This window comes from Notothenia rossii (genome assembly GCF_949606895.1).
Source record: "Notothenia rossii genome assembly, chromosome: 7".
NCBI classification, from domain to species: Eukaryota; Metazoa; Chordata; class Actinopteri; order Perciformes; family Nototheniidae; genus Notothenia; species Notothenia rossii.
In genome coordinates this window covers 39,525,156-39,539,304 of record NC_136905.1, presented here as the reverse complement: position 1 = coordinate 39,539,304, position 14,149 = coordinate 39,525,156, and the positions used below count along the sequence as shown (strand labels likewise).

At 44.2% G+C, this 14,149-nt stretch overlaps 1 protein-coding gene across 1 annotated transcript; it reads right to left on the bottom strand.

Annotated features, from left to right (window-relative positions):
• Nucleotides 1-328: 328 nt before the first annotated feature.
• On the bottom strand, nucleotides 329-2,107 carry LOC307046384 (general transcription factor II-I repeat domain-containing protein 2-like; the record flags this gene model as incomplete). Its single annotated transcript, XM_079692779.1, has 1 exon — nucleotides 329-2,107. One exon carries the CDS (start codon nucleotides 2,105-2,107, stop codon nucleotides 329-331), a length of 1,779 nt encoding a protein of 592 aa, XP_079548905.1.
• Nucleotides 2,108-14,149: the final 12,042 nt, after the last annotated feature.

Genomic DNA, 14,149 nt, shown 5'->3' with positions numbered 1-14,149 from the left:
AGGAAGACGCTGTCTGGGAGAGCGGAATGGCAATGGTGCCACCCAGCTGTTTCTGTCATCTTGGTAAACCTGTTCATCCATGATGCTCAGGAAGGCCTTGTCATCATCTTTGACCTTTCAAAGACTGAACACCCTAGGCCAGGGGTGCTCACACTTTTTCAGCATGAGAGCTACTTATAAAATGATCAAGTCAAAATGATCTACCTACTACAAAAAATGCAAAACATATTTTTATTTATAAATATATTGAGGATTCTTTATATCGCATGAGCCAATATTGCACAACACAACACAATTAACTATGTACATTTTTTGTCATTACCCGAGTTTACTCTGATGACTTGCACTGAATTGAATCAGCCAGGGATGCATAGTCCGGACGGTAACTGCTGACAGCCAGCCTCAAGCACACTTCCAAATGTTCATCAGTCATGGTGGAACGGTACTTGGACTTGATGATCTTCATGTGGGAAAAGGCTGACTCACATAAATAAGTGGAGCCGAATAATGCTGTCAAGGAGGTAGCACATTTCCTCATGTTGGGGTACTTTACCTCTGTGAGTAAGTTCCAGAACTGTCCATGAGCTCTGGACTTCAGCTCAATGTCAGCTTGTAGTGTCAAAATCTCATCTTCCACTACAGAAGAGTTCAGGTGAAACAGTGTTGCAATTTTTGATGCGAGTGAATCAACCTCAGCATCTTCCCGAAAAGGATAGCACATGAATGTAGCGACTGGCTCGAGCAAAGAAAAGTCTTGAAAGCGTTTGTCAAACTCTGACAGACATTTGTCAATCTGCTCTGTGTAGCGTGCAGTGTCAAGTTGCACACAGGCCTTCCTTTGCATCTCCAGCTCTGACGCCAGGTTCTGGAAGTTTGCCAAATCATGGCGCTGCAGCTTTGAGGAGAGATGTTGCATCTTTCGTTTGAAAGCATTAACCGAGCTGATCATATTGATCACTGTTTTGTCTTTTCCTTGCAGCTGTAGATTAAGGTCATTCAACATGTTGGTCAGATCGGTTAAAAATGCCAAGTCTAACAGCCACTGACCGTCATTTAGTTGAGTGTATTCTGCATGTCCAGCTACACGGAAAAACTCCTTAATCTCCGGACAGAGCTCTCGAAATCTTTGCAGGAATTTCCCTCGACTAAGCCATCTCACGTCAGTGTGTAGCAACAACTCAGAGTGGTCGCAGTCAGCATTCTCCAGATGTGCACGGAATAGCCTTCTTTGAAGAGATCTGGCGCGAATAGAACAGGCGATCTTCGTTGCAACATCCATGATCTCTTTCATGTTGAGCATTTTAGCGCATAACGCTTGTTGGTGGATTATGCAATGGTAATTTAGGAAGTCCGGGAAAGCATCGTCCTGCCTGCACTTTGCAATAAATCCATTCAAGCGGCCAACCATTGCGGGTGCTCCATCCGTGGTGATAGACATCAATTTGTACACTGGGAGCTGAGTTTTCGCGATAAAGTTTTTAAACGACTGAAATATGTCCTCTCCTCGCGTCTGTTCTTTCATGGGCAGTACTGTTAATAGCTCTTCTTTTGTAGTGATATCACTAAACACCATACGAATGAAAATGCACATCTGGGCTGTGTCACTCACGTCCGTTGATTCGTCCAACTGCAGTGAGAAACACTCGCAATCTCCAATGTCCTTCCAAAGTTGCTGGGTTAAATCCTCAGCGATGGCTTCACAGCGCCGTGTAACTGTGCTTCTTGACAGCTGGAGAGCTTTGATCGAAGATAATATTTCTGCCTTATTTTTAAAGTCTCGGAACAATGAGTCAGCTGCTTCAACGAATGCCTCTTTTACCATCTCTCCGTCTTGGAAGGACTTCTTGTTATTGACGATGATGTGACTCACCCGGAACGATGCTTCGGTGGCGGCTTTCGCTTTTGAAGTTTGTTGCGTGAAAAATGACTGCTGTCCGGACAACTGGGATTTCAGTTCCTTCACTTTTCTCTTTCTCAGCTCGCTTTTCGGCGGGAAGTCGGTGTCGTATTTTCCATGAACAGTCCGAAAATGCCGCTCCACATTCCCCTTCTTTGGTATTGCTATGGTAGACTGGCAGATGAGGCAAACGCACTTGGAAAATGTCATCGTGAAAAAAAAGTCCTCCTCCCATTCCGTATGAAAGTTATACGTTTTTTTCTTCTTACTTGGTCCAGCTACCTCACTCATTTTTATACCCTTTCATAGGTTTGAGAGAAAAAACCAAAGGCTGAAAACTGGCCGTAACTCGCTGACAAGCTTGCTAGTTAGTTAGCACTTAGCGCAGTTGTTTGCTCATGCGCAGTGACCTAAGTGTCAGACAAAATTCAGATGTCATCTGACTGGCTGCCCTGTATATCAATCAAAAGACGGGATGGATGATAGGTTGACGTCAATTTTTTTAATGTCACGCGATCTACCAATAATACCTTTGGGATCGACTGGTAGATCGCGATCGACGTATTGAGCACCCCTGCCCTAGGCTATCTGTACCAACAGTGAGTCCTGTGTCTTTCCCACAGACAGAAGAGATTGGCCTATGACAGGGATCACCAACTACATTTGTCCAAGGGCCAAAATGTATCCAATAGACACTTTCGCGGGCCAACAATTTTTGAAAGTAATCAGAATACAGTTACAGTTACATGTCTTAAAAACGTATTCAGATTACTTTTAGAATACTTTTGGAATGCTTTATTTTTCCATAACAGATGGGTATGTTTTGGTGAACAGGAGACACTTATTTTACTGTTTTAATGGCTTATCAAGAACTCAAACACAACATATTGGTGTCATTCTGGACAGCTCTCTCATCTGCACCCCACATAAAAAACATCACCCGGACTGCATTCTTTGTGCTGTCTAAAACCTTTCCTTGGAATATGTTATGAATTGTAAGGTGTCCTTGGGTGCTTTGAAAGGCACCCCTAAATATAATGAATTATCATTATCTATTATCTGAAACAATGTAATAACTTTTTAAATGGTTTCCAGTCACTTGCCCCATGCATTCAGCAGTAGCAGGTCATTCACTTTGATTTTATCCCGTTATGAAATGTCATAATTTCGACAATAAATAAATGCTACATAAACGTTATCTTGCACATTTTATCTAACCATCTCCGTTTCTAACTTTCAATATATTTTAAAAGAGATCTCTCTCTCATTTGCGTGCGGGGGCAGGGCCTCACAGACATGTTGCAGCGCTGTGCAGTGTGCACACAGTTCTGCCGGTAATGAATATTACATTTTGTGAGGAAACCTTTCCACCAATAATTCCAATAAGTATTCCAAAATGTATTCACTTCAGGTTTACGAAAGTAACTGTAATCAGATTACTCCTTTTTCAATGTAACGCCAGCTGAATACAGTTAGCCTACTTGATTTTTGTATTCTGATTACGTAACGCCGTTAAATATATTCCGTTACAACCCAACCCTGCTTCTAGGCTACAGTCCCGCAGCTCCAGCCTCTCTGTTGGACTCTGTCTCAGCGGGGCTGCTGCTGTGGTGCCGAGCGCATTAACCAGACTCTTCACAACGAAGGAGGATCACTTCTTCTTCCAGGCAGGGAAGGTTTCGCAGTCCGCAGTCTACTGACCCGCAGCTGCTGCCTCTCTGTTGGACTCCGGTACTGCACCTTACTCACGAGACGTTGTAAAAAAAGGGTGGGGGGAGAACGCAGTAACCACTCCGCCAACGCCACAGTCACCCCCGTCGTGCAGGCCGGATGAGAATGTCTGGGGGGCCGGATGTGGCCCGCAGGCCGCCAGTTGGTGGTCACTGGCCTATGGTGTTGTGTCATGCCACTGTAGTCTTCCTTCACCAGAATACTGTTTGCACATGGACTAAGAAAGGATGTGCGACCGTTGTTCAACACGTTTGTTTTGTAGACATTGAAACCCGCTGGTTTGTGGACTGTTCCCAAACAAGCTTCCCCGACTATGACCCATCCTAGGTGAAGTCGCTGCGCATAAGGAGCATTGTGAGGCCTGTTGATTTGTTTGCGACCTTGTCATTTAGACCTGGCTCCCAGAACGCCAAGCCAGATGCCTTATCCCGTCTGTTTGACCCTGAGCCTGCTGCCAAGAAACCAGAACCCATCCTACCACTGAACCGTGTGGTAGGAGCGGTAACTTGGCAGATAGAAAAAGAGGTGCAGCAAGCAAATGTTGAGAGCCCAGCACCTAGTGAGTGTCCGCCTAATAGGATGTTTGTTACAGTGCCCTTGTGCTCCAAGATCATTCACTGGGCTCACACGTCCTTGCTCACTTGTCATCCTGGGGTTAGAGGAACCATGTTCGCACTTAAGCAGCGTTTCTGGTGGCCGTCCATGGCTAAAGATGTTGGTGAATATGTGAATGCCTGTCCTGTTTGTGCTCGCAGCAAAACTTCTTCCAGGTCTCAGGCGGGGATGCTGCAGCCGTTGCCCATTCCTCAACGGCCCTGGTCTGACATATCCATGGACTTTGTTACTGGACTCCCGGTGTCTCAAGGTAATACCACTGTGCTAACAGTGGTAGATTGTTTTTCTAAAATGACTAATTTTATTCCGTTGACCAAGCTACCCTTGGCCAAGGAAACGGCAGAAATTATGATGATCAATGTGTTCCGAATACATGGATTTCCCAGGGATATTGTGTCAGACCAGGGCCCACAGTTTGTTTCCAAGTTCTGGAAAGAGTTCTGCAGTCTTATTGGAGCCACCGCTAGCCTCTCCTCTGGGTATCACCCCCAGTCCAACGGACAAACTGAGAGATTAAATCAAGTGTTGGAGACATGTCTGAGGTGCTTGGTGGTTCAGAATCCCTCATCGTGGAGCAAGCATCTAATCTGGGTGGAATACGCCCACAATTTTCTTCCTACCTCTGCCACAGGTCTGACTCCCTTCCAGTGCGTCTTTTTCTACCACCCGTGTTTGCTGAGACTGAAAAGGAGGTCTTGGTCCCTTCTGCACATGCCCTGGTCAGACGTTGCCACAGCATCTGGGCGGCTGTCCGTCGAACCCTTCTAAGGAGTTCTTCTTCAATGAAAAGGGGGGCTGACCGACACTGCCGGCCAGCTCCACTGTACCAGCCTGGGCAGAAGGTTTGGTTGTCCACGAAAGATCTACCCCTCCATGTCGCTTCAAGAAAATTAGCCCCCAGGTTTGTTGGTCCCTTTCCAATAACGAAGATTCTGAACCCTGTTTCTGTGCGCCTGCGACTCCCCGGTCCCTGCGGGTCCACCCTACATTCCACGTTGGGAGGATCAAGCCTGTCAAGGAAAGCAGTTTGGTGCCAGCAACCAAAGCTACGCCACCCCCCAGAGTTGTTGATGGTGGCCTTGTTTATACGGTCAAGAAACTGCTGGCAGTCCGAAGAAGGGGACGTGGCAGGCAGTTCCTCATTGACTGGAAAGGCTATGGAGCAGAGGATAGGATGTGGATTCCTTCTCGCTACGTTGTGGATCAGGAGTTGATCAGGGATTTCTACAGGCAACATCCTAATCTGCCTGGGCCGTCAGGAGACATCCCTAGAGTCGGGGGTCATGTTGTGACTCGACAGATATGTTAGGTTTAGTTATGTTTTTACTCTAGTTTTGTGTTTTGATCTTGTCACTTCCTGTTTTTATTTTGAAAGTAATCTTTCCTCTCATTCCAGATCCCACATTTCCTGCCTTTGTGTGTTTCCCGCCCTTGCGATTGCTTGGCCCTGCCCTGATTGTTTTCACCTGTGCCCATCCCCCTCACCTATATATAGCCCTGGTGTTTCTTTGTTCCTTTGTCAGTTTGTTATGTTTCATGTCGTGAGAACCTGGGCCTTTTTTTGACTCCTGATACCGACCATGAGATTTAGACCTTTTGCCAAGTGAGTTTTTGTGTTGCTGTACAACTTAACTTTGGCTATTTAACTGCTTTCTATTTTTTGAAAGTACGATTTAGTTTTTGTTATTAAAGAACATTCTATTTTTGGACAAGTGTCTTCGAGTCCTGCTTTTGGGTCCCGCGTCCTGTGTCTCTGTTCATAACATGAAAATGTTCAAAAAGTGCTCAAACTTCACATTTGTGCTAACAGTCCAGCCATGAAGACATCTAGGGTACAGTTTTGAGATTTCTTCAAATGCCGTTGCCATGGCAACACAATGCACCATGAAACACGGTTTTCTCATAACTTCAGTGAAAATGCTCCAAACGGCCCAAAACTTCACAGGTTTGGTAACGATGCAGCCATCAACGCATCTAAGCGTATTATGGGGTGTCATCAAATGCCGTTGGCATGGCGACAGATCATACAACATCAAGTTGGTTCAAATATTCTGCTGCTTTTCCAAGCCTTTTTACTTTCTTTTCTTCTCTCATCACACATTCAAGCCCCCAGTGTTCATGTATAATTTCAATCTAAATTATTCACTTTCTTCTTACACATTACATTTCAGCATGGCAGTTTAGCATCAGATTTTCAGCATAAAGCATTCCCACTAGCAATTCCTTCAGGAATTGCATTCTCTAGTTACAAATACAATTGTATTTATTTTTTATATACTGTATATATTTTTTTATATATATTTTCATACGTATTGGGATTCATGTGGATTAATACGTGTGGACCGACCTAATGAAGAATATATTTTTCACTGTTGTCCACGTTCATAAAGCCTGCATTAAACAACACCATAAGAGCACGGTGAAAAGTATCTAGATGTGCTAACAGTAGTCTGTCGAAACTGTAGTTTCCCCACAGCAGACGCACATTAATAAAAGCCTCTGGCGCATCATAAATACGTCGGATAGCGTAAGAGCAGTCGGATTATCTTGTAGCCCGGTCGTATTCTCCTAAGTTCTTTTGAATTCTCCTAACCACAATGCCTTAACCCTGTGATGTTTCCTGCAGAGGACAAGGAATAGTGGTTAGGAAAAGATGATAGGAGCTGATTTTGACTGCAACCACAGTATGGGCTCTGGCAGTGTTTAAAGACTGGTTCATGGAAAATAAACAGCAGTGGCGTTTTTATTTGTACCAAAGTGGTGGGGCACGAACAACTTCGATGTGTGTATATATAAGCTTATGGTGCTCTTTTAAACACGTAAACAAATAGCTGTAGGCTATCCATGGTTCCGATAGAGAGAGAGGGGGGTGGGTGGGTGTATAAGGAAAACACAGACACTCATCAACGAGGTCACAATATCAATCGATCCAGCAGAGCAATAGCCTATAGGCAAAACACAGAAGATCAACCAAATATATGACATAAAATCAGCTCTCTGAATTATGAGATGACATTTTGGTGGGGTTGCCAGCACTTTGCCCCACTGGTGATTATTTTTTTCCCGCACACATTGAATAGAAAAATACTCTGGGCATGCACAGTGTAGTTTTTACAGCTCCCATTCATTTTGACAGCAGAGAGAGGGGCTTGCCCCACATCGCTCAATGCGGCTCAATGGGCACACTGGACACTAATTGGAAGAACGCAGACTACAACAGCAATGTACAGACGAATCAGACGACTAAACATGATCTTAAAATATATTTTAACATATATCTTGTTTTTGCATATTTTTGGAATGATTATTTTCATTACTTTCTGCTGACACTAGGTTGGGCTGCCCCTAATGACCAGTCGCCACTGGTGAACAGACCTATACAGTTGCAGAAAACCTCGATCAGTGCGGCCTTCATGTTCAGTTGCATTACTCTTTCCCCAGCCCTAGCTTTTGCTACGCAGTGGAATGGCCAATCTTTTCATAACGGAAGCAATACTATCTCTGTTCAGTCTATGAAATCTATTTCAATTAGGAGTCAAGTCCTTGCTTTATTTAGTATTTGGCCATGCAATAAGCTTACACATATTACATATTACATACATTTGACATATATGTGTAATCTAATTGCCCTGTGTGAGCATTTGGCCAAAGCACCACTGTGCCTCAGTCCAGCATCATGACGGCTTGTTATGAACAAATAGCTGACTGTTGCATATTGGTAGACTGATTTGAATGCAAATGTGTTCTTAAATTCTATTGAGTCCGGCCTAGTCTTACTAGACCTGACTCAGTGTGGACTTCTTATGTTTGTAGGTGGGGTTTGTCTGAGGATTTATATCAAAAAGTGTAAAAGGTTTTGTACTTAACAAAGATGGCGCCGCGGATGGCTGCTTCAATGTTTTGGTGCGCTCTGTTTTGTGCGTTAATTCAGTGTTTACATACTGTACACCGAACTCTTTCACCAGGGAAAATCTCCTAAACATTAGAGAAACAACTTCAGTGGATTACTTTCCCACTTTTCTCTGTTCTTCCGTGGAATTAGTGGACATTCTCATAAAATGTACCCCTCACCTGCATTCGAGCACTCCGGAGCCGCGGACTTCGCACGCCGCTACCTGGAATATTTCTCTCCAACGTGCGCTCCATAAGCAATAAACTGGACGAGCCTCAGCTACTGGTTAGTAGAAACAGAGACTTTTCTTCATCTTGTGTTTTGTGCTGGTTGTGTGGATCGATTCCTGACTTGGCGCTGCAGCTGGCAGGCTTCCAGCTGTTCAGAGCGGATCGTGACACGGAGCTGTCTGGCAAATCAAAAGGTGAAGGAATATGTTTTTACACGAACATTGGCTGGTGCGACGATGTGACAGTGATTCTGCAGCACTGTTCTCGCACTCTGGAAACTTTTATCATCAACTGCAAACCCTTTTATTCCCCCCCGAGAGTTCTCCTCATTCAAACTGGTCGGTGTGTACATCCCACCGCATGCGAACGTGCAGGAGGCACAGCGCACACTCGCCGACCAGATACTGTGTGTGGAGAGGACTTATCCGGACTGCCTAGTTATTGTTCTTGGTGACTTTAACAAAGGCAAGCTCAGCCACGAACTCTCAAAAATATAAACAGTTTATTAAATGCCCCACCAGACAGAGGAACATATTGGATCACTGTTACACCACCATCAAGGGAGCCTATCACACCGTCCCCTGCGCTGCATTGGGCAACTCTGACCACACCATGGTTCACCTGATTCCTGCATACAGGCAGAAACTCAAGCTGTGTAAACCTGTAGTGAGGACATTCAGGCAGTGGAGCAGTAAAGCTATGGAGGAACTTCAGGTGTGTTTGGACTGTACTGACTGGGACATGTTTAGGACTGCAACGCAAAGTTTGGATGTACAGTATATGCAGAGGCTGTGACGTCATACATCAGCTTCTGCAAGGACAGCTGTGTACCGACATGCACCAGGGTGAGTTTCAACAACAACATGCCCTGGTTCACACCAAAACTGAAACAGCTAAGATTGCAAAAGGAAGAGGCGTTTAGGCACGTTTTAGAGAGTCGAAGTACGTCTTTGGCAAGGCGGTGAGAGATGCTAAACGACAATACTTTGAGAAACTCCAACATCAGCTCTCAACAAACGGCTCTGCTTCTGTTTGGCGTGGTCTAAAGCCCCGGCCACACGAGGACGCATACGGCTAAACACATAGGATTAACGCAAACGCAAAAAAGCTTCCGTCCACATGACAATACTCTGAGAATGTATGAAGGTTCAATGTGTCTGATTACACGAGTGTTCCTACTGCTGTTTCTACACGGACCACTATTGCGGTAAGCATGTTGTAACTTCCGGTTGTTGTTGCCATCTCCGGGTATCCCGTGTGACTGTTCTGTTGCTGATAGCTTATTATCTTAAACTTAATCGATCGTTTTAAAACTCCTGATCACTGCAACTGCCTGACGTTGTAATCACACGTTACTACAGCTTAAAGAGCCTGTGACACGAGTTTCCCCCATCATCCAAACCCATCAATTTGAGTAAATATTGTCCCCTTGAAAACCGTTACTGAACTGATTTTGGATATTTGTACTTTGATAAACATTAATCTGCCCTTCAATGTTGACAATTTTCTAGATCTTCTCGGGGATTCTTCAAGTCCCGCCAAATTATGTGTGACGTCATTGCGGGCACAGCGCTCCAGCTGCACCGTTCAGGATCCCAGCATCTGCATGTAAACGCACGATGGGGCACACAGCAGCAAGCTCAGACAGCGATGACAGTTTATTTTTGAACGTGTCTGAGAGCTCATTTGAGGCTGAAGGATCGGTTTATTTTGTATCTGTTAGAAGTTTAGGAATTAGGTGCGTCAATATGGGCGATCATACGGTCATGTAGCCAGTGGTGGACTGGGACTAAAAATCAGCCCGGGACTCTCGACCGGCCCACTTCGGTACCACTAGTAAATTGTCAACGGGGGGAGTGAGGGATGTGCTAGTTACTTATCCGACCGGCCCACTTCGGTACCGGCCCATCGGGATTCGTACCGATGGCCAGTCCGCCACTGCACCCAGCCCAGCCCACGTAAACTGTCAACGGGGGGAGCCTCGCTGCGGGGAAACGGTGGACCTAGTTTCCCGATCGGAGTGGGAATAATAATAATAATAATAATAATCTGTGCATTTTATCCATTAATTTCCCCAACATTGTGGTAAAAACAAACACGTTTAATCCATGTTGGTGTACTACTACAACCAGTGGTGTAGTGGGGATGTTTTTACTGGGTGGACGGGGTGGTGGGTGGACGGGAGACACTATGGACGCGCTCGTGAACTGTCAACAGGGGGGGGCTTGGGGACCTCTGTGTCGCCTGTCAGCGCAACTTACATTATGCCGTTTAGACAATATAATAATAAAGGGCGGTGCCGGCTGTCAGCGAACCGATCCGGCCTTTCTGCGCGACTATCACTCAAATGCGGGACATAGTCTCAATGTGTGGGACGCGGGACAAATAATAAAAATGCTGTGTGTGCAGTCCCGCACAGTGCGAGACACCTGGTCACCCTACACACACAGTTCTGCCCCTCACACACACACGCTTCAAATCAAGTTGCATAAATGCTTGAGCTACGTTTTTATTATAATTACTGTGAAATCTGCCTAATATGTTTTCGTCATTATTACAACAAACACACACTTGCAACTGATAACACTGGCAATGATTTTAGATGTATTAGACTATTAAAAAAAGAAATCATGCTTCAAATAAGTGGGGGTACGGCGTACCCCCGCGTCCAACGCCCACTACACCACTGACTGCAACTACAAAAAGCTAAGGTTTGTTTTCTCATCAGGAAATGCAGACCGGCTCAAACAAAAGATTTTTAAATCATCATCCTCACGATGATTTAATGTATCATATGTTCGCCGAATTGACATGAAAGATCTAATAAATGTAGTTTCATCCACTTGAGTTTACAACTACAAAAATAATCGATTTGTTTTTATATCACATCCGATGGGAGGAAATTCAACAGCTCTCACTACCGATTTTTAATCCTAATTGAATCATCATCTTCACCACGATCATTTATGTTTATGTTCGCCGAATTGACATGAAAGCACTGACAAATATGAATATACTGTAGTCAACTTCATTAAAACGTTATTAACGTGCCTAAACTCAGTAATTCACCATTTCTACGCATGACAACACACTTTGTCCGTGTTTGGCTCTCTCGCCGCACAGTGAAGCGTTCCCGCATTGACGTCACTTCCGGCTTCCCCCAAAACCTCAGGAATTTTCCCGCGATGTTCGAAATTATTGATATTTATCGGAACGGTATCGCTTTTTCTTTTTTAAACTGACGGTTCGAGATTACTAGTAGCCCACTATTTCATTGCACAACAGTTGTTGGGTTCGTGTCACAGGCTGTTTCAGCACTCACAACTCTCCTTCTCTTAGCGACTGTAACTCCACAGTTCCCTACACTCTTTTCGGGTTTGCTAACGGTTGCTACTTTAGCTTGATAGCTAGCCATGGCTCTTTCCCCACCCTCAGGTGCTATTTCCTGCTCTAACTGTCTCATGTTTGGTTACTCCCCTACCTCCTTTACTGGTACCGATACATGTGTTAAATGTAGTATAGTTGTTAGGTTGGAGGCGGGAATCATAGCCATAGAAGCCCGGCTCCGCATCTTAGAAAATAACTCAGCTACAGTAAAGCCCATGTTATCGGTGCGGACCAGCAAAAGGTAGCTCCTCTTAGCCGTCCCCCGGCAACTCCCGAGCAGCAGGGAGATTGGGTGACTGTTCAGAAGGGGCATAACGCAAAACCCGCAGGTCCCCACTAACCCGCAGGTCCCCACCAACAGCGAGACACCCGCTGAGAAGCCAACTCTGGTTATTGGTAGCTTTATTATGAGACACGTGAATTTAGAGACCGAAGCCTCCACAGTCACATGCATTCCGGGGGCCAGAGCGGGCGACGTTGAGAAGCATCTTAAACTGCTGGCTAAAAATAAACGTAAATACAGTAGGATTGTTATTCACGTCGGTGGTAATGATGTTAGTTTACGCCAATCAGAATGCACCAAACTTAATGTGGCGTCGGTGTGTAGTTATGCTAAAACAATGTCGGACACCGTAATCTTCTCTGGTCCCCTCCCCAATCTGATCAATGATGACATGTATAGCCGCATGTCATCATTTCAACGCTGGTTGTCTTGGTGGTGCCCAGCAAACAATGTGGGCTTCGTAAATAATTGGACAGCCTTCTGGGGAAAACCTGGTCAGATTAAGAGAGACGGCATTCATCCTACTTTGGAAAGTGCAAATCTCATTTCGGCAAACATTTCAGGGCTTTGTGGACTTAATCCATGACAAACTGGAGTTGAGACCGGGAGGCGGAGTCACAGTCTTACACGCTTCTCTGCGCTCTCTCCTAGGCAGTCATCCATAGGAATCCCGAACCCAATAAAATACCCAATATAAACGGTGTGTGTGTTTGCCCAAGGACAATTTAAGGTAAAACCTAATAGAGGTGTCATACATAATAACCTAATAAAAGTAAATGTAACAACTACTACAGTGCAACAAAACAGGAAGATTAAATGTGGTCTCTTAAACATAAGATCTCTAGCATCTAAAGCAATATTGGTACATGATTTAATATCAGATTATAATATTGATATATGCTTTCTCACTGAAACTTGGTTGAGACATGAAGAATATGTCAGCATAAATGAGGCCACTCCACCAAGCCATATCAATACTCATATTGCCCGAGGCACGGGCCGAGGAGGTGGAGTTGCAGCAATCTTTGACTCAAGTTTACTTATCAATACTAAACAAAAATTAAATTATACCTCCTTTGAAAGCCTCGTTTTTAGTCTTACGCATCCGACCTGGAAAACTTTGCTGCCAATCTTATTTGTTACAGTGTACCGTGCACCAGGTCCTTATTCAGAATTCTTATCAGAATTCTCTGAGTTTGTATCAGCTTTGGTACTTAAAACAGATAAAGTAATTATCGTCGGTGACTTTAATATTCATGTTGACGATGATAAAAATAGCCTTACTGTTGCATTTAACTCTATATTAGATTCTGTTGGTTTCTGTCAGAGTGTAAATAAACCAACCCACTGCTATAATCACACTCTCGACCTTGTCCTGACTTATGGTATTGAAATTGAGAAACTATTAGTCGAACCCCATAATCCTGCTTTATCCGACCATTTCTTAGTAACTTTTGAAGTACTGTTACTAGACTACAAAGCATTAGTCAAAAGCTCCTGCAGCAGAAACCTATCTGTTAGTGCTATAGCCAAATTTAAGGAAGAGATTCCACCAATACTTAACTCGATAGCATGTCTGCATGTAAGGGAGGAAACTTATACAAAATGTACACCACCCCAAATTGATCATGTTGTTGATAGTGCTACAGATGAGCTGCGAATAAAATTAGACTCTGTTGCTCCTTTGAAAAAGAAGAAAACAACATAGATTAGCTCCATGGCATAATGCCGAAACCCGCAAAATAAAGTAAAAGTCGAGACAACTTGAAAGGATATGGCGTTCCACTAAACTTGAAGAATCTCGTTTAATTTGGCATATTACTCTCAATGAATATAAGAAAGCACTGCGTAAAGCGAGAGCAGCCTACTACACTTAAATTAATAGATGAAAATAAGAATAATGCAAGATTTCTTTTCAGCACTGGAGCCAGGCTGAAAGAGAGCCACAGCTCGATTGAGCCTTCTATTCCCATAGCACTCAGTAGCAATGATTGTATGTGCTTTTTTAACGATAACATTGTTACTCTTAGAAACAAAATTAATGACCTCTTGCCTTTGACCAGTATAGTGTTATCAACAGCTCCCGGAAACGTAAGTTCTAATATTACACTACA